The sequence below is a fragment of the Gymnodraco acuticeps genome, unplaced genomic scaffold (genome assembly GCF_902827175.1).
Source record: "Gymnodraco acuticeps unplaced genomic scaffold, fGymAcu1.1, whole genome shotgun sequence".
NCBI classification, from domain to species: Eukaryota; Metazoa; Chordata; class Actinopteri; order Perciformes; family Bathydraconidae; genus Gymnodraco; species Gymnodraco acuticeps.
The window spans coordinates 48,334-73,218 of record NW_022989943.1 but is presented as its reverse complement, the minus strand read 5'-3'; the positions used below and the strand labels follow the sequence as shown (position 1 = coordinate 73,218).

The 24,885-nt window shown below is 40.9% G+C and overlaps 1 protein-coding gene across 1 annotated transcript; it reads right to left on the bottom strand.

The window, feature by feature from the left end:
- Nucleotides 1–229: 229 nt before the first annotated feature.
- Nucleotides 230–24,842, bottom strand: upb1 (ureidopropionase, beta). Its single transcript, XM_034210197.1, has 10 exons — nt 24,559–24,842; nt 23,509–23,680; nt 22,494–22,581; nt 22,321–22,415; nt 20,204–20,362; nt 19,525–19,694; nt 16,793–16,874; nt 16,609–16,651; nt 1,376–1,530; nt 230–426 (listed from the first exon to the last, which is right to left on the bottom strand). Exons 1-10 carry the CDS (start codon nt 24,660–24,662, stop codon nt 343–345), a joined length of 1,152 nt encoding a protein of 383 aa, XP_034066088.1. The 5' UTR covers nt 24,663–24,842; the 3' UTR covers nt 230–342.
- Nucleotides 24,843–24,885: the final 43 nt, after the last annotated feature.

Genomic DNA, 24,885 nt, shown 5'->3' with positions numbered 1-24,885 from the left:
ATGGGAACTTGGGTCCCCCTCGCAGTGAGGGTGCAGCGAGCCGTTAGGCTGATGCAGAGCGGAGTGCAGGTGCTGGGGTGTATGATTTAACCATGTCCTTTTCTTTTGAAGGCATCTTGGGCACCTGGTGTAATCGTATATATCGGTGGAAGTAGAGCATGAAGGAAAGGCTTCAGGAAAGGAAGAGGAAACCGTACATTGTGATATGAAATAAATGGAACAAAGCGAATCCTGCCTGGATCATTTCTTTATGATTGTGGCCGCTGCAGACACATTTAAACATGATGACAGGGTCTGAACCTGGTTTGTTTCATACTTTAATTTACTAAAGAGGAATATCCTTTACTCCTTCACAACTTTTGGTTTGAAGTCATGTTTGACCGCCTCGGTGAGTTCCTCTGCGTACTCAGGGTAACGGCCAGTCATCTGCAGAGAGAAGGACAGTCTGAGATTAACAGTCATCCAGGAGAATAGTAATATTAATACGACGACAAAAGTCATAGTATAGTATGTTGAAAAATGAGTCATAGTATGTTTAAAAAAAATAGTAAAGTATGTCAAGGAAAAAAAGTCATAGTACAGTATCCATCCATCCATCCATTCATCTTCTCCCGCTTATCCGTGATCGGGTCGCGGGGGTAGCAGTTACAGCAGAGAGCCCCAAACTTTCTTTTCCCTGGCGACATCAACCAGCTCTGACTGGGGGATCCCAAGGCGCTCCCAGGCCAGCGAAGAGATATAATCCCTCCACCTGGTCCTAGGTCTACCCCTTGGTCTCTTCCCAGCTGGACATGCCTGGAACACCTCCCTAGGGAGGCGCCCAGGTGGCATCCTAACTAGGTGCCCGAACCACCTCAACTGGCTCCTTTCGACGCGAAGGAGGAGCATAGTACAGTATGTAGATGTAAAATAGTAAAAAGTTATAGTATGTTTAAAATAATAATGTAAGTAAAAAAAAAAATATGTATATGAAAAAATGTGTTGTATGTAAAAAATACCATGGAAAAACGCATTGTTTTTAAGTCCCAAAAGTCATATAGTAAGTAAAATATCTTAAAAAAGGGTTAGGGTTAGTATGGGTTTTTTTTTTTATATGAAAAGATCATGGTAATTGTAGGTCAAAAAGTATGAAATAAGTCATAGTATAGTATGTTTAAAATACATCATGTAAAAAAATTATAATGTAGTATGCGGAAAATATGTCATTTTTAATTTACAGTATGTTCAAAAATATATTTAAAAAAAGTGTATAGCAGTGGAAAATCATAAAAAAGTCAAGATATAGAATGTCAAACAATACACAAAATATCTATAGGCATAAAAAAGCAAAACATGTGTCACAAAGGGAGTTTTGTTACACTATTGTTATATTTACCTTGAAGCTCCATTTATCACTGATTTGTCTGTTCAGGTTCAGATCCATCTCCACCACCAGCAACCCGTCTCTGGTCCTGGATAGACCCGGAGAGCGGCTGCCGTCTGGGGCCGACACGTAGCTGGAGCCGTAGAAGTGCCCGAAGTCATGGTGGGCTGCAAACACCAGGAGAGAATCTGTTACTCCAACTGGGACTGAAACAATTCTGAAAAATATAATATGAGGGCAATACTGTGGCGCTGATCTTGTAAGATATATCAAAGAACATGACGGAAGAAACCCCACAATTAACGAAATAAACCCCTCGGTTAACGAAAGAACCCCTCGGTTAACGAAAGAACCCCACGGTTAACGGAAGAAACCCCACGGTTAACGAAAGAACCCCACGGTTAACGGAAGAAACCCCACGGTTAACGAAAGAACCCCACGGTTGACGAAAGAACCCCATGGTTGACGAAAGAACCCCACGGTTAACGGAAGAAACCCCTCGGTTAACAGAAGAACCCCTCGATTAACGGAAGAAACCCCTCGGTTAACAGAAGAAACCCCACGGTTAACGGAAGAAACCCCTCGGTTAACAGAAGAAACCCCACGGTTAACGGAAAAAAAACCTCGGTTAACGAAATAACCCCACGGTTAACGGAAGAAACCCCACGGTTAATGAAAGAACCTGTTAGAAATTAAAATCAATGTTTTGATAGCATAATGTACCTTAAACATACCTTCAGTTTAAATCATAGACTGTATATATAAATGGACGTAGGGTCCATGACGTCACCCATAGGATTCTGCAGAGTTGCCGTGAAGCCCTTAGTAGGCGGAGTCGGCCACTAACGGCTCGACGGTGTCGTCAGAGTCTAACTCCCGCCTTCTCCCGCCTTCTCCAAATAAGGGCAAAGAGGCGGAGCTGAGGAGCGAGTCCTAGCTCAGGCTAAGAAGCTAAGCTAACATGCTCTCAGTATCAATCGAATGTAAAACATGATTGATGAAAGTAGTAAATCGGTCAGATTTGACCCGAAGACAACAGGAGGGTTAATGCCATATTCACTTAGTAACGCATGAACAACTTTTACAAATATTTCTATATAGTCTGTGTTGGTAAATGTCATCTAGGTTGCACATTTCCTGCTGAAATACATGCATACCAAGTCACTGCGTGGCACTTTGGTTTTGATAAAACAGTGTAGTTCCACTATATAAACGTTACATTCATAATCAAACGAGACAATCTGCAAGATAATTAGCTATTTGGTATTATTCTTAATGCTTGTCATTCACACGTTAATAAAATAAAATAAGTACCGATACATAGCAGAATAATTGTGGCGGTGTTCAGCTTAATAAGCCTTGCTCAACATCATTTATTTAGCTAATACTACAGCGGGCTGCAGGCGAACCAAGTCCGCGTTACGATACATTCCTTGATCTGCAGTTATAACGCCGGACTCCGCCGCTGGCCGAAGCTAACGGAGCCCCAGTGTGCTAGCTACGGCCGCCGGGACGCGCTAGCGAGCTAGCACCCTGCAGCCCCGTTAGCTTCGGCGGCGTGGACTCCGGCGGCCCACCCCTTTTAACATTTGCTCCCGTTTAGCATTATGGGCGTCATAGCCATATAGTATAAAAGTCTTACCCAAGGCTGAATCATAAACTAAACTGTATATATGCAGTGCTTGAATTGGAATGAAAAAGGTGCCAGTACTCTAAAATCAGCAACTTTTTCAAGTCAATTTTATATATACAGCCCACAAACAAGAATTTGGCTACTATAATGCTGGTGGGTTTGTCTCTTTACTACTGTATATTTTAGAAAGGTTCACTGTACTTAACATTTTTTATGATAGGCAGCGGATATGGCTAAAGCTCAGTAAGGTCAATATTAACTGAAAATATAGCAATCAAAGTCTAGATCTTCTGCTGAAGACAGATGAAGCAGAGACCTTTCAGGTGAGAGCCCCTCTGGTGGTGTTCAACATTAATGACAAGGAAACAAAGCTCTGGTCAGAAGCATTTTTTATAAAAAGCTTTAACAAAATTAAGTATTTCTGTACATTTTGAATGCAATCTAACTTTCCAACTCAGAAAACGAAAAACGAAAAAGTGCCAAAAGTCTTCTCACATGGCTGAGCTGCTTTGCAATATACTTCACCACTGAAGAATACAAATATGTATAAAGTAAACTATGATGCAATCTAACTTTCCAACTCAGAAAAATGATAAAGAGCATGAACAAAGAACATGTAAAAACAAATGCAAAATTTGCACAATCTAAAATGAGAAACTGTAACTGCAAGTAACAAAGTCTGAGCCATGGTAAAGAGTTACATTGAACACCAAGCTGATCAGATAACTCCCTGGTTGGTCTGAAGTCCTTCTATCTCCAGGATCTGTACAAATCGGCACATTATGCCAAAAGTCTTCTCACTGGGTGAGCTGCTTTGCAATATACTTCACATTGTTAGAAAAGGCTCCAGAAGGCCTTGGGGACATCAGTATCAGGGGCTGGAGCTGGACAGGCTCTTTCATCAGCACTTCTCCTTCCCTTTGCCAGCCAGGACCTCACATACTGTTCCGGATTGAACTGTCCTAGTGATGGTCCATTACATGTAATGAAAACCAGGCTGGACAGTCGGCTGACAGAGAGAGCATTCCTTTTTGCAGTAAGGATATTGTTCATGCAGCTGAATGCCCGCTCACACTCACTAGTGGAGACAGCGATGGTTCGGACTGCTTTCAGTAGAGGCTCCATGGCAGCAGGTGTACGGGATGCCCTGGTTTCATTGTATTCGCGAAAGCCCTGAACAGTCTCTCTTCTGTCCACTTTCAGCACTTCGCACAAACGTAGCACCTCTACGTCCCCATACTGTACGTCTAACTCCTCTTCAGGCCAACTTCCAGGATGGATAACTTTCATGTCCTGGATTAGCTGATTGTCCCGGGCCTCCCGGCCATGTAATGGGATTTCTCTTGTGCTGACATGAGAGGAGGTTGTGGAAGTCATTCTGTGTCTCAGATTCTCTACCATACTGCGGAAAAACTGACCTGCATGAATCTGTACAAGCCTGCCATTCTCACGCAGGGCAACACCCTTGAAGGACTTCTCAGCTAGAGCTGTATGAACTGTAGTCATGTGTGGGCCAGGCATGGTGACCATGGATTCAAAAACTCGTATTTCTCGAGTTAAGAGCCTATCTGCTGTAGGCAGTGTCATCTCTCTTTTTTGGAGTTGCCGAGAGAGGTCGCTGAGCTCTGTGAGCGCATCGTACATCAGTCCCAGATTGCTGACAAACGTTGCAGATGTGAGCACATCATCCAGGCCCTTGTACTTTGCTCTGTCTCTGGAATCCCTGCTCGTGTCGTTTGCAGCATTTGTGAAGTGATCATGAAGCACTCGGTAGTTTTCCCAGACTGCTCTGACGCTCCTTTCACTTGAAGCCACCCAGCGGATGGACAAAACACGCCCTATCACCAGGAGACGCTGTCCGACTGCTTGCGCACACTGCGCTAACTGCCTCTGATTTTTGGGGGAGGCATGGAACAAGGAATAGAGTTTGTCAAAAAAGATCTGGAAATGATTGAGCCCTGAGACCTCCTTGACCACATCCCCAACTGCCAGCTCTAGACGATGATTGGAGCAGTGCCACACAAACAGGCTTGGGAATTTACTACACAACTGGGTAGCAACGCCTGTTCTCTTCCCTAGCATGACTGAAGCCCCATCACATGCAAAAGAAACGAAACACTGACCTAAAAAGTCCTCGTTAAAATCTCTTCCAAGACACTCCATTAACGCCTTTGTGATGTCATCAGCCGTTGTTCCATCCAACTCGATCAGCTCCCAAAAAAACGTTTCGGGCTCAGCATCAGCTAATGCTGAGCGTAGACACACAACAAGCACCGTTTTTACCACTAATAGTGGTAGATGCATCGACCAAAACACAGAGTTTTCTTTGGTTTTCTGTAATGTCTTTTGCCATTTTTTTCTTCAGCTCATGAGCTATGTGGTCGATGATTTCGCCAGAGGTTTTATTGGAGTGCAAAACCCTGCCCACGTTCAGCCCATTCAGTTTCTGTACATTCAAATCAATTGGCATGTCTGTGAATGGCCGGCTATGTTTGCCAATTTTATATGCCGTTCGAAAAACTCTGATAGTGGTGTCTAATTCAGATTTATGCATAGACTGCACTTGATGTTGAATAGTTTCACGTGAAGCAGATGTAAGGATGTCAGCAGCTTTTACATGGGCTTGTGATTCTTTATGTTCTTTGATTTTTTTTCTCAGGCTAGCTTGTTGTTTGCCCTTGTCAACACCGAAATGAGACACTGCACACTCACCCCATTCAGTTGACAGTTTCAGTCCTTGTCCAGTGTGTATTCCCAAAGATTTGACATCTCTGCATATCCGACATCCTAGCTTCTTATCTTTAAGAAGGAGCCATGCATTGGTCTTGCAAAAATATTGCACCTGGTCCGTTGTCCGTTGTCAGGTGCATCGCTTTGCCCGGTGTTGGTGGTGGCAGTTGCGCCAGCAGCAGCTAACGTTAGAGGCTCTGGAGGAGGCGGCGGAGCTAGTGCTAATGCTAATGCACTAGAACTTGGAGCAGGAGGATCAACCAAAGAAAGCTCCCCATCAGACACAATTTCCAACACAGGCACAGCATTCTCTGTATTTGAAGTTTCTTCCGGCGACAACCGCTGTCTTTTTGCACTTTTATTAATCCACGCTAACATTTTAGAAATGCTAATTTGTGACGTGACTTGCTTTCTTTCTCTCGGGGGCGTGCCTGCTCTGTTCTATCACTCTACATAGCCACCCACTGGGTGGGAGTTGCACTGCATAAACACAACACACGTGCATCTAGGTATGTAAATTGTAAAGCATTAAAACATGGTTTTACTAACAGTTTTCAGTATGTTGTTACTTCGGCATTATTATTATTATTATTATTTTGAAACGTGTATTACTATTAAATCACGGTCAAATAGGTTAATTTTGACATAGTCGTTTCCACCACAGTATTTACATGGAGAAGATAAGCCCCGCCCCCTCTCCAGCACGTTCTGTTTGAATGACAGGAGTAAACAGCTGACAGCCGCTGTGAAACTCCAGCGGTTAGAGCGATGAGAATGTCCGTTCGGCACCTCATGACGCATCTACTGAGTACCGGGCGGCTGTATATATATATATATGGATGTATAATAAGAACGGCGGGAGAGTGTTGAGTACTGGCACGGTGCATGAGTACCGGAGTACCGCCAGCATGCCGGTACTGAGCAAGAAGTGCCGGTACTCCATGGGTCAGAACCAGAAGTGCCGGTACTGCGTACCGGTGAGTACCGGCCCAATTCCAGCACTGTATATATGTATAAAGGGTTACGTCCTTAGCTGGCTAATAAGCTACATAACAGGCTAAGCTAACAAGCACACAAACACCTGCTAACGGGGTTAACATGTATAATATTATCATTTTACTCACCGAAAAAAGCTGAAAGTAGACTTCTTGGAAGATCTGTTAGTACATTCAAGCGCACAGCACGACATTTTAATTATCTGGTATTTGTAACAATATTCCCTAACAGGCACGATCACCACGAACACAGCTAAAGGATCAAGTACAGTAACTACAACTAACTAACGTTGTAGCCTCTATGGTTGTAGCCTAGCAGATTGGACAAGTTGCTGTTAGCTGACAGTGAGGCACGTATCTGTCAATCAAAGTGACCACGCCCTAATGTATGCACACACTTTAAGACCTAATATAAATATAAAGGGTCGCGTTAGAAAACAATTCACTCACAGATCTATAATCATGAAGGTGGAATCTAACTATATCGATAATAAAATGTATGGAGCCAGGGGTAGAAACATGTTTTTTTCTGCTGTAAAATCGGGCATTTTAACATGGGGGTCTATGGAAATTGCTCCTTTCTGCAGCCATCGCCTATCGGCCAATATATGAACTGCAGTGTGTGGCACTTCCGTATTGGCTTCCCGGTGTTGTGTCACATTATGCCTCCCCGTCATGAAATGCCCCCCTTGTCACGGGAACGCGCATTTCTAAATGACACGTTTCACCTCTAAATGACACGTTAACACCATAGGTTTACACCTTAAAACGATGTTTAAAACGAAAAGTAAACGTTCAGGGTTTTTATTAATGGTAATTTTCAGACTGTGAGTTGTTTAGTGGTAGCTCATAGTCTTGATTCTTCTGGTTTAACTTTTCGCTCCGTATTTGAGGTGTCGAAATTCGTTCGTCACTTCCTTTTCAGTTTGTTTTTTTAAATGGTTTTTTTATCATTATTGTTACGTCCTGTCTGTATAAACGTGCTTTAAAATGTATTGTTTAATTTTACATAGTTGTCATCTAATAATCTAAATATGTTTACAAATGTTACATAGTCTTTGTCAGCATATATGCTATGCGTACAAAATAAAAGTGTGACATTCATGAAACTTGCTCCATTTATTGGTACCAGTCCTAGAACCATACCCTGAAAAATGCTTGAGGGTGGGATTCATAGAAACCTCTTTTGGTGGGGGGGGCATTATATGACAGGCCTGGCCATCACAATATGCCCCCCCTTGCTATCTTACAAAATAAAAGTGTCACATTCATGAAACTTGCTCCATTTATTGGTACCAGTCCTAGAACCATACCCTGGAAAATGCTTGAGGGTGGGATTCATAGAAACCTCTTTTTTTGGGGGGGGGGGGGCATTTTATGACAGGCCTAGCCATCACAATATTCCCCCCCTTGCTATCTTACAAAATAAAAGTGTCACATTCATGAAACTTGCTCCATTTATTGGTACCAGTCCTAGAACCATACCCTGGAAAATGCTTGAGGGTGGGATTCATAGAAACCTCTTTTTTTGGGGGGGGGGGGCATTTTATGACAGGCCTAGCCATCACAATATTCCCCCCCTTGCTATCTTACAAAATAAAAGTGTCACATTCATGAAACTTGCTCCATTTATTGGTACCAGTCCTAGAACCATACCCTGAAAAATGCTTGAGGGTGGGATTCATATAAACCTCTTTTGGTGGGGGGAGGCATTTTATGACAGGCCTGGCCATCACAATATGCCCCCCCCTTGCTATCTTACAAAATAAAAGTGTCACATTCATGAAACTTGCTCCATTTATTGGTACCAGTCCTAGAACCATACCCAGAAAAATGCTTGAGGGTGGGATTCATATAAACCTCTTTTGGTGGGGGGAGGCATTTTATGACAGGCCTGGCCATCACAATATGCCCCCCCTTGCTATCTTACAAAATAAAAGTGTCACATTCATGAAACTTGCTCCATTTATTGATACCAGTCCTAGAACCATACCCTGAAAAATGCTTGAGGGTGGGATTCATAGAAACCTCTTTTTTTGGGGGGGGGGGGCATTTTATGACAGGCCTAGCCATCACAATATGCCCCCCCTTGCTATCTTACAAAATAAAAGTGTCACATTCATGAAACTTACTCCATTTATTGGTACCAGTCCTAGAACCATACCCTGAAAAATTCTTGAGGGTGGGATTCATATAAACCTCTTTTGGTGGGGGGGGGGGCATTATATGACAGGCCTGGCCATCACAATATGCCCCCCCTTGGTATCTTACAAAATAAAAGTGTCACATTCATGAAACTTGCTCCATTTATTGGTACCAGTCCTAGAACCATACCCAGAAAAATCAACCAGCGCAATGATGGTCAAGCAGCTGTTATTGACAGCTACGCTATGACCGCCATCTGGAAACACAAATTTGGAAGAATCCGGGTATGTACATGATTGGAATGACTTTGCTTTTGTAAATGTTGCAAATGTGCATTTTTCAACAGGAATGTAATACTTTTGCAACTACTCTCAGGTTGATCCAATGGCACACAGTCATCGTGGGAATTGTGAACGAGAACCATCATTGGATGTTGGTGGTGAGAATAGGAGCATATTTTAAGCTCCAATCTGTATCTATAGTGCTGTATACACCATATATAATTAGTGATTTGCAAGATAACCGGGCCACACATACATGCTGTCACTTATTATTGATCAAATCTAAACAATACCCTACATCGTACCTGCCTAATGTATGGTTCCTGCCTAATGCATGTTGTGTTTCCATGTGAATAATAAAAGGTAATGTACCCCCATGAGAAGAAAACCCTCTTCTTGGATCCACTTGGAGAAGGGAAAGGCAAAACGAAGTTGTGCCTGCAGTCTACAAGGTACATTTGATACAGTGTACTAGTTCCGGTGTTTTATGAGTATTTTGACAATGATGTGCTGCATCTTGACACATGTACTATATACATACTGTAGAGCCTTTATGAGGATGAAAGGCTGCAAGGTGTCAAGATGGACATGCAGCACCCTCCCCCATAATCGCCAACAAGACAGCACATCCTGTGGTGTCCTGGCCTTAAAAGTGAGTGTGAAATGCATTTAGCCAAACATTACTCTCAAACTCAAATTCAGTAGCAATTAGACTGAATATCTTGACTTGCTTTTATACATCTTGATCAAAGATGTATTGAATTGTGTCAAACTACACATATACAACATGTCATTCTTTAAATCTGTTGGGTCATTTGTCTGTATTCCATTTGAGGGTAAAATCATAGACCATGCAGTCCATATACTAATCAAGGTTCTCTTCAGTTTGCAGAGAACATTTTACTGGGGGAGTCAATTGAGTTTGAAAGCTCACAGAAGGCAGTGCACGAGCTGAGGCTGGACATTGCTACTTCTCTCCTCAGAGAATCTGGTTTGTTACCTTTTCTCAACATTGTCAATGACTTCATGTAGTTACTTTTATTAATTGTATCTCATAAGTATGCATCAATAACCTAGTATATTAATAATGTGCCATGCAAATTGTTGTATTGTATCACTGCTTGGACCATTGGTACTGTTGGGTTAATATTGACCAGGGACATTATCAGGGTTTTAAAAGCAACACAGTGGCTTAAGTATAGATTAGGGTAAATAGTCACTACATACAGTATATTGTGTATCTCAACTCCAAACAGATAACATATGAAGCATCGCAGGCAGGCATCTTCAACTGCAATTTCATATAGGCTACACACGTCACACTCTAACACACCCTTTCAATTCTGCGGTTTATTTAAGATGTGAGATTTCCCCATCTTCCTCCTTTCAATGTGCTCATTGGTGTGTATTACTTTTAACTGATATCCTCAGTTAATTTTTACCTTGAACTTATTATAATCAAAGCTGTAAGGCTAATGTGATGAACAACAAAAGAACCATGAGAACCAAACTTAAATTGATGCTTACAGTGCGAAAGAAGTTTTTGGATATTTTGTAATGACATTGTGCAGGTTCCCATGATTCTACAGAGGGTAAGGAGAGTGGGAAAGAAGGAGCAGATGGCTCCTCTGTGCTCAGATTTAATCATTTAGAAAATCTATGTGTTTGTGTGTGTTTTGCCTTTTCTTCACACAAAATAATAAAAGACCACAACAAATGTGTCCTTATATAATTGACCTTTTAGTCAAAAATTGGAATGGGTCACCTTGACCCCAAATCTGTAATGTGGTTTATCTGAAGATATTGATTACGTTTTGTCTCAACAGATGATCTAAGCAGGCTTTGCTTTTACTGCGGGATGGAGGAGCAGGATGAAGAACATTGGGTAATTTCCTATTGCACATTACAAATAAAGAAAATTAGCAGAAATATGTTTCCAGACTTTATCAACATAACATTTGCGTTGGTAATTGCTACTATATTTGGCATCTTCAGCATTAACTGATAAAGGATTAATGTTTTGCTTGTTTTTCCATACATTTTTGTTGAAAATGTATTTCTTTCTCATAACACAACATTTATGTTTTTGAAAGATTTTGATTATTGAAGGAATGGTTAGAATGTTAGTGGGAAATACATTAGAGATATTCTATTATCATAACAAAATCCCATAATGCATACCTTACATAACAAGTATTTATTGTTTTCTCAGATTTGCTGTGACATTTGTCAGCAGTGGTACCACCACCAATGTGTACAAAGGCCGCCAGTTGATCAACCGTACTTGTGCCCTGGATGCACATAATGCCCCGAAGGAACCATCATTAACTGTCCACTGTCATTTCAACCAATGCAACTATTGTTTGGCCTGTCATAAAATGCACCCCACCCCAAAAGAGGTTTCTATGAATCCCACCATCAAGCATTTTTCAGGGTATGGTTCTAGGACTGGTACCAATAAATGGAGCAAGTTTCATGAATGTGACACTTTTATGTTGTAAGATAGCAAGGGGGGGCATATTGTGATGGCCAGGCCTGTCATAAAATGCACCCCACCCCAAAAGAGGTTTCTATGAATCCCACCGTCAAGCATTTTTCAGGGTATGGTTCTAGGACTGGTACCAATAAATGGAGCAAGTTTCATGAATGTGACACTTTTATGTTGTAAGATAGCAAGGGGGGGCATATTGTGATGGCCAGGCCTGTCATATAATGCCCCCCCCACCAAAAGAGGTTTCTATGAATCCCACCCTCAAGCATTTTTCAGGGTATGGTTCTAGGACTGGTACCAATAAATGGAGCAAGTTTCATGAATGTGACACTTTTATTTTTGTAAGATAGCAAGGGGGGGTATATTGTGATGGCCAGGCCTGTCATATAATGCCCCTCCCACCAAAATAGGTTTCTATGAATCCCACCCTCAAGAATTTTTCAGGGTATGGTTCTAGGACTGGTACCAATAAATGGAGCAAGTTTCATGATTGTGACACTTTTATTTTGTAAGATAGCAAGGGGGGGCATATTGTGATGGCTAGGCCTGTCATAAAATGCCCCGCATTTCCGCATAGCATATATGCTGACAAAGACTATGTAACATTTGTAAACATATTTTGATTATTAGATGACAACTATGTAAAATTAAACAATACATTTTAAAGCACGTTTATACAGACAGGACGTAACAATAATGATAAAAAAAAACATTTAAAAAAACAAACTGAAAAGGAAGTGACGAACGAATTTCGACACCTCAAATACGGAGCGAAAAGTTAAACCAGAAGAATCAAGACTATGAGCTACCACTAAACAACTCACAGTCTGAAAATTACCATTAATAAAAACCCTGAACGTTTACTTTTCGTTTTAAACATCGTTTTAAGGTGTAAACCTATGGTGTTAACGTGTCATTTAGAGGTGTAAACGTGTCATTTAGAAATGCGCGTTCCCGTGACAAGGGGGGCATTTCATGACGGGGAGGCATAATGTGACACAACACCGGCTCTACCCCACAGTTTGCCGCTTGGTTTAAATGCTGTTTTATACTGAAAAACCAGAAGTTCTTGTGCACAACCAGTTGTTAAGTATTTTATTCTGAAAATCCTTCATCTCCGGTTAGCAGTTAGCATGTGGCTAGTTTACCATTTCTTATAGGGGTGAATTTAGTAGCGAAATGACATGGAGTGATGCACACCGAAACCTACTGATTTTAACACTGCAACTATAGACGTATTTTTATTGCTGAATATTAAATTAAGGTACAGTTTATTTGAATACAGTTATTGTTTACAGACGTGGGTAAGATGTGACAACATCCGGAATGACCAGAAACCAAACCAGCCGTGAAGTATTTTCTGTATTTTTTAGAATATTAACTACAACGTTTAGAATGTGTTAAAGGAAAAGTGATGAAAGACAATATGAGGAGAAGAGGCGTGTGTAGGTATATATTGAATGTACAATGCCTGAATCCTCTGTTTAACGTAACAACGGACATTAAGATGTGGAGGGCCGGCCCGCAGGGAGGAGCCAGGAGAAGATATATAACAGCAGCACCTGAGCGATTCGGCCTCTCTTTTCCCTCTGCTAGCGAGAGCCAGAGACAGCTGCTTTTCTGTCGAACAATATCCTGTTTGTGACTTTACCACGCTTTTTATTAATTAACGTACCAATTTGAAAACATCTCAGAGACTCCATTTAGTCTCCTTTTTAAGCTTCTCTTTCCTGGACACGAGAATAACCATCACAGATTAACAAACCCCACGGTTAACAGAAGAAACCCCACGGTTAACGGAAGAAACCCCTCTGTTAACGGAAGAAACCCCACGGTTAACGGAAGAAACCTCTCGGTTAACGGAAGAAACCCCACGGTTAACGGAAGAAACCCCACGGTTAACGAAAGAACCCCACGGTTAACGAAAGAACCCCACGGTTAACGGAAGAAACCCCTCGGTTAACAGAAGAACCCCACGATTAACGGAAGAAACCCCTCGGTTAACAGAAGAAACCCCACGGTTAACAGAAGAAACCCCACGGTTAACGAAAAAAAAACCTCGGTTCACGAAATAACCCCACGGTTCACGAAATAACCCCACGGTTAACGGAAGAAACCCCACGGTTAACGAAATAACCCCACGGTTAATGAAAGAACCCCACGGTTAACAGAAGAAACCCCACGGTTAACGGAAGAACCCCTCGGTTAACGGAAGAAACCCCTCGGTTAACAGAAGAACCCCACGATTAACGGAAGAAACCCCTCGGTTAACAGAAGAAACCCCACGGTTAACGGAAAAAAAACCTCGGTTAACGAAATAACCCCACGGTTAACGGAAGAACCCCCACGGTTAACGAAATAACCCCACGGTTAACGGAAGAAACCCCTCGGTTAACGGAAGAAACCCCTCGGTTAACGGAAGAAACCCCACGGTTAACGAAAGAACCCCACGGTTAAACGGAAGAAACCCCACGGTTAACGGAAGAACCCCACGGTTAACGGAAGAAACCCCACAATTAACTAAAGAACCCCCACGGTTAACGAAAGCACCCCCACGGTTAACGAAATAACCCCCACGGTTAACGAAAGAACTCCCACGGTCAACGGAAGAAACCCCACGGTCAACAAAATAACCCCACAGTCAACGAAATAACCCCACGGTTAACGAAATAACCCCACGGTCAACGAAATAACCCCACGGTTAACGAAAGAACCCCACGGTTAACGAAATAACCCCACGGTTAACGGGGAAAACATTTTATAAAACCTTGGGGAGAGCAACAGAGGAGGATACGCTTTTGTATTTTGTATTTTATTATATATGTTGCATTGTAGGAGGGTCAGAATAATTTCATTGCCATTTCTACACTGTAGCTTTGTGCATATGACAATAACACCTTTGAATCTTGAATCCTTCTCCCAGGACGGACAGACGGGCAATAGATGTCGTATGTGAATTAAAAAGATAATACATTCCAACATAGGCAGTCCAAATGCTAGAACATGCATGTGTCTATACATTCTACCTGCAGGTCCGCTGCAACTCTTAAATCCAGGCTGAAGACTTTTTGTCGCTGCTTTTAATTGAAACTGAGCCGTTGTGTTCATCAGTAAAGTAGAACTTCTGTGTGAACTATTCATATCTTAAACTGCACTGTAACTTTTTATTCATGTATTTTTTCTTTTAATGTTTCTTTTATTATCTTTTCTTTTTAATGACTGTTTTTAAATGCCTTTGTCTGAATGTCTTTCATTTTTGTAAAGCACCTTGAATTGCCTTGTGTTAAAAGGTGCTATATACAGTGGGGCAAAAAAGTATTTAGTCAGCCACCAATTGTGCAAGTTCTCCCACTTAAAAAGATGAGAGAGGCCTGTAATTTTCATCCTAGGTACACTTCAACTATGAGAGACAGAATGGGGGGAAAGAATCCAGGAAATCACATTGTAGGATTTTTAATGAATTAATTGGTAAATTCCTTGGTAAAATAAGTATTTGGTCACCTACAAACAAACAAGATTTCTGGCTCTCACAGACCTGTAACTTCTTCTTTAAGACCCTCCTCTGTCCTCCACTTGTTAACTGTATTAATGGCACTTGTTTGAACTCGTTATCAGTATAAAAGACACCTGTCCACAACCTCAAACAGTCACACTCCAAACTCCACTATGGCCAAGACCAAAGAGCTGTCAAAGGACACCAGAAACAAAATGGTAGACCTGCACCAGGCTGGGAAGACTGAATCTGCAATAGGTAAGCAGCTTGGTGTGAAGAAATCAACTGTGGGAGCAATTATTAGAAAATGGAAGACATACAAGACCACTGATAATCTCCCTCGATCTGGGGCTCCACGCAAGATCTCACCCCGTGGGGTCAAAATGATCACAAGAACGGTGAGCAAAAATCCCAGAACCACACGGGGGGACCGAGTCAATGACCTGCAGAGAGCTGGGACCAAAGTAACAAAGGCTACCATCAGTAACACACTACGCCGCCAGGGACTCAAATCCTGCAGTGCCAGACGTGTCCCCCTGCTTAAGCCAGTACATGTCCAGGCCTGTCTGAAGTTTGCTAGAGAGCATTTAGATGATCCAGAAGAGGATTGGGAGAATGTCATATGGTCAGATGAAACCAAAATAGAACTTTTTGGTAAAAACTCAACTAGACGTGTTTGGAGGAGAAAGAATGCTGAGTTGCATCCAAAGAACACCATAGCTACTGTGAAACATGGGGGTGGAAACATCATGCTTTGGGGCTGTTTTTCTGCAAAGGGACCAGGACGACTGATCCGTGTAAAGGAAAGAATGAATGGGGCCATGTATCGTGAGATTTTGAGTGACAACCTCCTTCCATCAGCAAGGGCATTGAAGATGAAACGTGGTTGGGTCTTTCAGCATGACAATGATCCCAAACACACCGCCCGGGCAACGAAGGAGTTGCTTCGTAAGAAGCATTTCAAGATCCTAGAGTGGCCTAGCCAGTCTCCAGATCTCAACCCCATAGAAAATCTTTGGAGAGAGTTGAAAGTCTGTGTTGCCCAGCGATAGCCCCAAAACATCACTGCTCTAGACGAGATCTGCATGGAGGAATGGGCCAACATACCAGCAACAGTGTGTGAAAACCTTGTGAAGACTTACAGAAAACGTTTGACCTCTGTCATTGCCAACAAAGAGTATATAACAAAGTATTGAGATGAACTTTTGTTATTGACCAAATACTTATTTTCCACCATAATTTGCAAATACATTCTTTCAAAATCAGACAATGTGATTTTCTGGATTTTTTTTTCTCATTCTGTCTCTCATAGTTGAAGTGTACCTAGGATGAAAATTACAGGCCTCTCTCATCTTTTTAAGTGGGAGAACTTGCACAATTGGTGGCTGACTAAATACATTTTTGCCCCACTGTAAATAAACTTGCCTTGCCTATACATAAGAAGAAGATGAATCCAGCTGGGTGTCAAATCTCTCACCTTTTTTTCCATCACCAGATGTAAATTCACTCTTGAAAGTTTCCTGCATGGAAAAACAACAATGCACATAATTTCACTTTCAATCAGTGGTGATGACCAAAGACATTGTTCTTTATTTTGTATGCATTTACCTAATAATCTCTAATTTAAATGTATATGTTTGCAGTTACTGAGACTAACTTACCGTCCCCACTCTGTTTATAGCGCAGGTGAAGCAGTGGTTAGCGATCGCTGCGTTCCTCGCCTCGATCGACCACATGGGCTCACTGAGGACCAGAAGAAAATACATTATATTCAAGCATGGGGAGAATTTACTTCTTCCGACAAAACGATAATGTGAGTGTATATTTATTTGTAAGAGGAATCCAGGAGTAGGGCTGTGCAATTAATCGTATTTTAATCGCGATTACGATTATGGCTTGCGACGATTAGGAAAACAGCATAATTGACAAAATACGATTATTTTGCTGGGTGCGCTTTCGCCCCTCCCTAAAAGCCCACTCGGCCACGTGGGAGTGACATGTGTTGTGAGTGTTCAGCGCAAGCGAAGATGTCAGAACAAGAGCAGCAACTCGTTAAAAAGAAGGGTCGCGGGGAGATTCCCAGTCGATCGCGAGATGTGTCTAAAAATAGAACAACAATATTCTGTTTTATCGTTAATGTCCTGTAACATAATGTTCCCGTGCCAGAATAATGCACTTGAACGCATCAAAGCTTTGTGATTGGCCGGCCTCACCCCATGTGTCCGGGCGTGGCTGGTGAGCAGTGCACTATTTCGCTGACGTTGTCCGTGTCAACAGCATGGATGGTCAACAGGAGTGACAGTCCGCACAAGACCGCAATTATGGCAGAAGCAAAAAAGCCCAAAATATATAATTTTCACTCCAAGTGGGAGGATCATTATTTTTGTATCTATTCCAATTCAAAGTCCATCTGTCTCATCTGCAATGCGAGCGTGGCTTTATCGAAGAAGGGTAATTTAGGAGCGGCATTTCAAAACAGTGCACAAACGCTACGAGACGGAATTCCCTCCTATTCTGCCCTACGCTCCAAAAGGGGAGGGGCCTGAGAGCACAGCTAAATGCACAGCAGTCCATTTTCACCAGGCCCAACAACAAGAGCAAGGCTGCTACCAGAGCATCTTATCGTGTCAGTCACGTTCTTGCGAAACACATGAAGTCTTTCGAAGACGGCGAAGTTATGAAAGAAGCTTTCCTGGAGGCTGCGACGCGCTTTTGTGGGACAGTAAAAATAACAGCAGCATTTCAACAGGTGTTTGATATAATAAAAACTCAATTTAGATACCGTTATTAATCTGCTGTAAGTTTTAGTTTGTTTGAATTTATTCATGATAATTATTGTACAAAATGGTATAAGAATGCAAACATTAAGATCTGTTCTGTTTAAATTGATTATAGTCTATCAGTTCAGAAACTAGTGTTGCTTGCATCCTATTTTAAAGGCATTTCTTTTTATACTCTAATAAAATGCAACAAAAAATGGGTTTGATTCTATTAATGTTGTCTTTTTTATTGCACTGTTGCTGCAGCAGATTACTGTGTAGCTTCAGATCTGAGTTGTCTTATTAGTAAGCCTAATTTATACTTTTGTAGCAACACTATTTTTATATAATGGCAAAGAAAGGGTTCTTCAGAGTCTTTTCTTTTTTTCCTGTGTCATATGTGGCAGCACTGCCACAAGTTGCTCTTCAGAGAGGGTCTTCAGTACAGGTGGCAATATTGTCACCTGCCTGCTTATTTCTTGCAAAAAATCTTTAAGAGATGACATGAGCAGCCCTACCAGCATTTGTCATGGTGGCCAAAACATTTAGTCTTAAATTGTAGTTCAACATTTATTTCCTGTTACTTCTGGACCATGACGGTTGGCCAGCCTTCAACGTTTAACTGAGTGGAATATGTTGAATATGTTTTACCAAAATGTTGGCTATATGTTAAGGAGTTTTCAGTAGGTTGTGACAGTGCACTGCAACATATTTGATTTCATTTATTTTGGTCTAATTTATTTTTATTTATCATATTAATATATGTTTAGTATGGTTTTGGAAGTGTGCTCCAACACATTTATTGATCTTGTTTATTGGTAAAATATTATTTGTTTTAAAGTTCAATAAATGGTCAATGAATAATCGTCAAAATAATCGTGATATCAATTATTGACCAAATAATCGTGATTATGATTTTTGCCATAATCGCACAGCCCTATCCAGGAGTATGTCAAAAATATTCCAGGTGTCACCAAAAAATTATATTGTGGGCGTCATCAACAGACAAGAGATAATATAAGAGGTCCTATTCTGCTTCTTGGGGTTTTCCATTTCCTGTAGTGTGTTTGATATGTTTTAGTGCATGTAAACGGTCTGCAAAGGACACAAAATCCCTGTGTAACACTCCTGCTCCTATTGGCTAGCGCTCCAACACATTGTACTTGATAGGCTAAGGGGGCGGGACATCTCTAATCGGTTGATCAATCACAACAGAGCCGGCCAGCTAACCAATCAGAGCAGGCTGGGCTCTGGTTTCAGACAGAGGGTGAAAAGAGGTGCTGCAGCACAGGCAGTATGAGAAAAATAAAGAGCTTTTTGAACATTGAAGCATGGAGACATGTCACATTAGCGGCCAAGTAGCTTTATAGGTCCCTTTAATGTGACTTTGCTGTACTTGGAGAAGCAAAAGACACATTTGCACTGATAAAGACAATAAATAAATCTGATGCAATCCCAAATACTTGTTTTTAAGCAGGTTTTTCCCTTAATTGAAAGGGAGATCGAGACAGATGTGATGAAGCAAAGGTCCATGGTCCATTCTGCTACTTTCAGATTGCTTTTTTAAAGATGAATTCCTGTGAAAAACCTCTAAATACACTAATATCTCCTCTTTCACAGTACTGAGTATTTACCTGAGCGCTCCGACAGTAGCTGACGGGTTGAAGATGATCTCCGCTCCGTTCATGCCGAACATGAACCAGTTAAGAGGGTGATGGCGGCCGTAGCAGATATTCACGGCGATGTTCCCGAACTGCGTCTGAAACACCGTGTGTCCGCTGTCGCCCTCCATGTAGTACGTGGACTGAGGGGGAAAAGAAACACTGTGAACATTACATTTAAGTCCCAAGACGTTTTTTTTTTACATACAAGAAAATAGTACATACATATATTTTAAAATGCTCTGTAAAAAGGTGAAATACATCTGAGTTCAATTGAAAGCTGTATAGAAGAGAAGTGCAATACAAATAATAAAACTATGAACACTATATATCCATCAAAATGAAAGCTTTATAAAAAGAAATGAACAATACAAATAAGAAAGAATGCTATAAAATATGTAAAATGTATATGAAATAAGCTTGTATCTAGCTAATATATAGTATAGTGTATGTATATATGTAAAAATAGCTAGTATAAAATACAAACATTAACATATTAGCAAAATACTATCAAATTAAGTACAATATATGTCTGAATTAAAATAAAGCTGCATAGAAACAAATTTGAATAAAAAATATGAAAAATATGTAGAAGTCATATCTATTAAATACTAAAAAAATGTGTAAAATAAATCAAAATTCCCACACTGACCTCATTAAAGTCTCCGATCCTGGGAATGTGGTTCTTCCGGGTCTTTCCCAGGACCTTCCCGGTGTTAGAGATCACCACGGCGGTGTTCCACAGGGTGCTGTGCCGAGCATCTCGCTCCAGAATCGGAGAAATAATCACCATGTTGTATTTCTTGGCCAGCTAGAGACAGAAAGCACAGTGTTAATATCATTCAAAAGGTTCATAAATAATACTAAATATACTAATGAAGATCAGCGCAAGTTCAACCAGGAAGACCGTCTTTACTCATTCATTTACTATGCTATGGTAATAATAAATGATCGGGGGCGTCACTCCCCAGCTTAACCAATCACTTCGCTCTATTCTCACAAGCCTATCATAGCGCTCCGCCAACCCTTTTAAATCTGCTCTCCCCCTTCTGACAGCTGTCATTTCAGGTGACTCGATGCAACCCTCCTCCACCCCTTTCCACCTCCTGTCCCTCTGAATCCAGGGTCAAGCTAAGCCCCTCCCCTTCAGACCGACCTCAACTATCCCTTCACCACCACCAGGGTCAAGCTAAGCCACTCCCCTTCAGACTGAACCTAACTATCCATTCACCACCACCAGGATCAAGCTAAGCCCTCCCCTTCAGACCGACCTCAACTATCCCTTCACCACCACCAGGGTCAAGCTAAGCCCCTCCCCTTCAGACCGACCTCAACTATCCCTTCACCACCACCAGGGTCAAGCTAAGCCCCTCCCCTTCAGACTGAACCCAACTATCCATTCACCACCACCAGGATCAAGCTAAGCCCTCCCCTTCAGACCGACCTCAACTATCCCTTCACCACCACCAGGGTCAAGCTAAGCCCCTCCCCTTCAGACCGACCTCAACTATCCCTTCACCACCACCAGGGTCAAGCTAAGCCCCTCCCCTTCAGACCAACCTCAACTATCCATTCACCACCACCAGGGTCAAGCTAAGCCCCTCCCCTTCAGACCGACCCCAACCATCCATTCACCACCACCAGGGTCAAGACCCCGGGGGGTTTCATCGGATCGGTTCTCCCCTCCCGAATGATACTCCTGCACAACGGGGCCTAATCGCCAAAACTCCATTACATTCATTTGTGTATTCCTGGCAATAAATATGTATTCTAACATCAAAACCGTCTCTCCTGGTTGAACTATTTGAATGGGTGAGGCCGAGTTAAACTACCATATGATATAGGTGGTAGATATATGTATTAATAATGTTTTTGATTAATTGTAATAGTTGTACTCATTGAATGTCATATAGAGCAATTTCTTTATTTACTTTTTATTTTATTACATTCATTTAATTTAAAAAAACTCTGTCTATGAACAGTTTTATTTCATACTATATTATGACATCTTAATGACTTTTCATCAAATATTAGTGGGACTTTTTATGACTTGCTTTGACATCATTTTCCAAGACTTTCTATTGTTTTAACAAAATATTGTGACTTTTTCTGACATAGCCTACTTTACCTTTAACATTATTTTTACACCATATTATGACTTTTTATGGCATTTAATGACTTATGACATACTATACTATGATGTTTTTTAACATAGTTTACTATACATTTTTAAACCATAGTTGTATAACATAATATACTATGACTATGATGCACATGCTACCCTGCAGTATATGTACTTATGCATATGTACTTTTATGTATGATAAAAGATAAGCTCCTCCTTTAAAAGCTGCAACATTAAAGTGGTAAGTCCAATAATTCACCCATATTTTAAATCCACTATTGCATTATATATTATTCTAAAATGTGCAGAATGAGTACTTTTGGAGCACATTTGAATGCTAATACTTATAGGTGTTTTACTAAGAGAGACTTTGAATGCAGGACTTTAACTGGAGAAGCAAAAAACACATTTGTGCTGATATAGACAATACATATATCTGATGTAATCCCAAATACCTGTTTTTAAGCAGGTGTTGCCCTTAATTGACAGGGAGATAGAGATGGATGTGATGAAGCAAAGGCCAATGGTCCATTCGGCAACCTTCAGATTGCTTTTCTTTATGAGTAATTCCACTGAAAACATCTAAATATACTAATATGAACCTGAAAGTATTTCTTATATACTTGTATTGCAGTAATGATTGACCTCTTGGCAGAATCGCGTGGTGTTTCCTTCCTCTGCAGACTCTGCAAACTCCGTCCACGGCTCCTTCTCTCGGGTGCAGAAAGCGAAGGGCATGGCTGTGGAGAGGAACCACTCTGAGTGTGTTTCTGTAGATGAAGTGTAACGTGTGGCTTTGATTTAATAAAGAAACTCACTCCAGGTCTCCTGAAAGCAGACGATGTTCACACCACACATGGCCGCCACTTCCACCATCTCCCCCACACGGCTGTGCATCGCAGTGATCTGAGGAGGAGGACATAGTCATACAGGTCTTTATTAGTCGTTCCATTTTTTGGAATCAACTTTTTATGATATTTGTCACATAACAAATATTTTTTATCACATAATATATAAATTGTATAAATATATATTTTTACGAGGTAATATACTATGACTTTTTTACGACGTATTTAACCGGAGTTGGGAGAAGTATTCAAGTATTGTACTTGAGTTAAAGTAGAAGTACTCAGATCTTGTACTTGAGTAAAAGTAGAAGTACTCAGATCTTGTACTTGAGTAAAAGTAGAAGTACTCAGATCTTGTACTTGAGTAAAAGTAGAAGTACTCAGATCTTGGAGTAAAAGTAGAAGTACTCAGATCTTGTGCTTGAGTTAAAGTAGAAGTACTCAGATCTTGTACTTGAGTAAAAGTAGAAGTACTCAGATCTTGTACTTGAGTAAAAGTAGAAGTACTCAGATATTGTACTTGAGTAAAAGTAGAAGTACTCAGATCTTGGAGTAAAAGTAGAAGTATTCAGATCTTGTGCTTGAGTAAAAGTAGAAGTACTCAAATATTGTACTTGAGTAAAAGTAGAAGTACTCAGATATTGTACTTGAGTAAAAGTAGAAGTACTCAGATCTTGGAGTAAAAGTAGAAGTACTCAGATCTTGTACTTGAGTAAAAGTAGAAGTACTCAAATATTGTACTTGAGTAAAAGTAGAAGTACTCAGATCTTGTACTTGAGTAGAAGTAGAAGTACTCAAATATTGTACTTGAATAAAATTAGAAGTACCAGAGTGTAAGAATACTCTGTTACAAATATTTGTAGGACATACTATACCATGACATTATATACTCTATCTAAATTATGTAAAGTCTCTCAATGTTTAGTAAACTCTAAATGAAAACCACGTCAGGTGTGTGTTAATAACGCGTGTGTGTGATCCAGACCTGGTCCAGGATGGGGGCGTCGGTCGGCAGCACGATCTGGTTCTGGATCAGTCCGACCCGGGTCCTCCTGGCCTTCCTCAGCTGCTCCGGAGACGCTTCAAACCCAAAGCCCTGCAGCTCAAAGTCCCGCTCCGAGGCGGCGCTGACAGCAGCTGCCGGCAGATCCAACTTCCTGTCAGAGAGGAGAGTTTTGGGAATGTGGACACAATGGACACACAGTAATAACATGTATTTCAGGTGGGTCTCAGGTCTTTACATTGATATTTTGGGGGGTTTAATGAGGTAATTATCCATATTAATCACCATCTAACCTGCAGCTTTTCCCCTGGGAATGACTATCACTGCACTATAATGACAATTTAATAATTATTGCATGTATATATTTTCTGTGAATATTAAACTGTCCCTTTTTAGCTTTTCTTATTAAATAATGGTGTGTCTGTTGTGACGTTTTTGCTTCCTTATATGAGTGAGTACTGTATGTGAAAATAATACAAACTATAAAATAACTTTTTATATAATTATCATAAAATATGAAATTTTTAATGATTTTTTAAATATATTTTTACAACATTTTATACTATGACATTCTTTTATTATTTCTTTATGAGATATTAAACAATTACTTTTGTATTTTTGACATATAACATCTTTTATGACTTTTTTATGGAAGTTATACTCTTAATTAACTTTAATATCAAAACTATACTATTGCCTTTTATATAATTTTTTATGACATATTTTACGATTACGTTTTTTATAAAATACTAAAATGTGTCATTTGTAAAATATATGTATGACATATTCTGGACCAGGGTGCTTTCCAGCATTATTTGTAACCAAAAAAGCCTAAAACACAACATTATTTGAACACACACGTGAGGTTATTATTTGCACAGGTTAAAGGTTGTTCCGCTCTGACAGAAGTTGAACTAACCAAAGTCCACTGACTGAGCAGAATAATAATTTACCAAGAAGGAAAACATAGAACAGAAAAAGCATAGTAATAAAAATAAAAATAAAGGTCCATATTCCTGGACCCCAACTCACTTCGTCTCCTTCCCGAATAAGATGCGTTTCACCTCGGACAGCTCGGCCTCGGGCAGGTGGGTCTCCAGACATTTCTCCAGGGACTCAAACTCACAGGAGGACATTTTGGAGGCTGTAGGGGCAGTTTCTGCGGGTTAGCAGTTCGTGCAGCTCGGTGATGTTTCTGCTGCTCTCGTTATATAGCAGTGTGTTTTCTCGCAGTCTGACGCAGGATTTGGTTCAGCAGAAGCTACGGTGTGTCCAGAGGCTGTCAGTGGCTGTTTGTCAGTAATTAACCCCAGACCCCCCCTCCCTCCCAGCTGTGGGGAAAGGCATTATTGAAGGGGG

Coding starts and splice junctions, on each gene's coding strand:
- upb1 (XM_034210197.1), bottom strand. CDS start 24,662: ATGTCCTCCTGTGAGTTTGAGTCCCTGGAGAAATGTCTGGAGACCCAC. Junction 22,582..23,508: donor ACGCCCCCATCCTGGACCAG/GTCTGGATCACA, acceptor CCTCCTCCTCAG/ATCACTGCGATGCACAGCCG. Junction 16,652..16,792: donor CTATAAACAGAGTGGGGACG/GTAAGTTAGTCT, acceptor TTTTCCATGCAG/GAAACTTTCAAGAGTGAATT.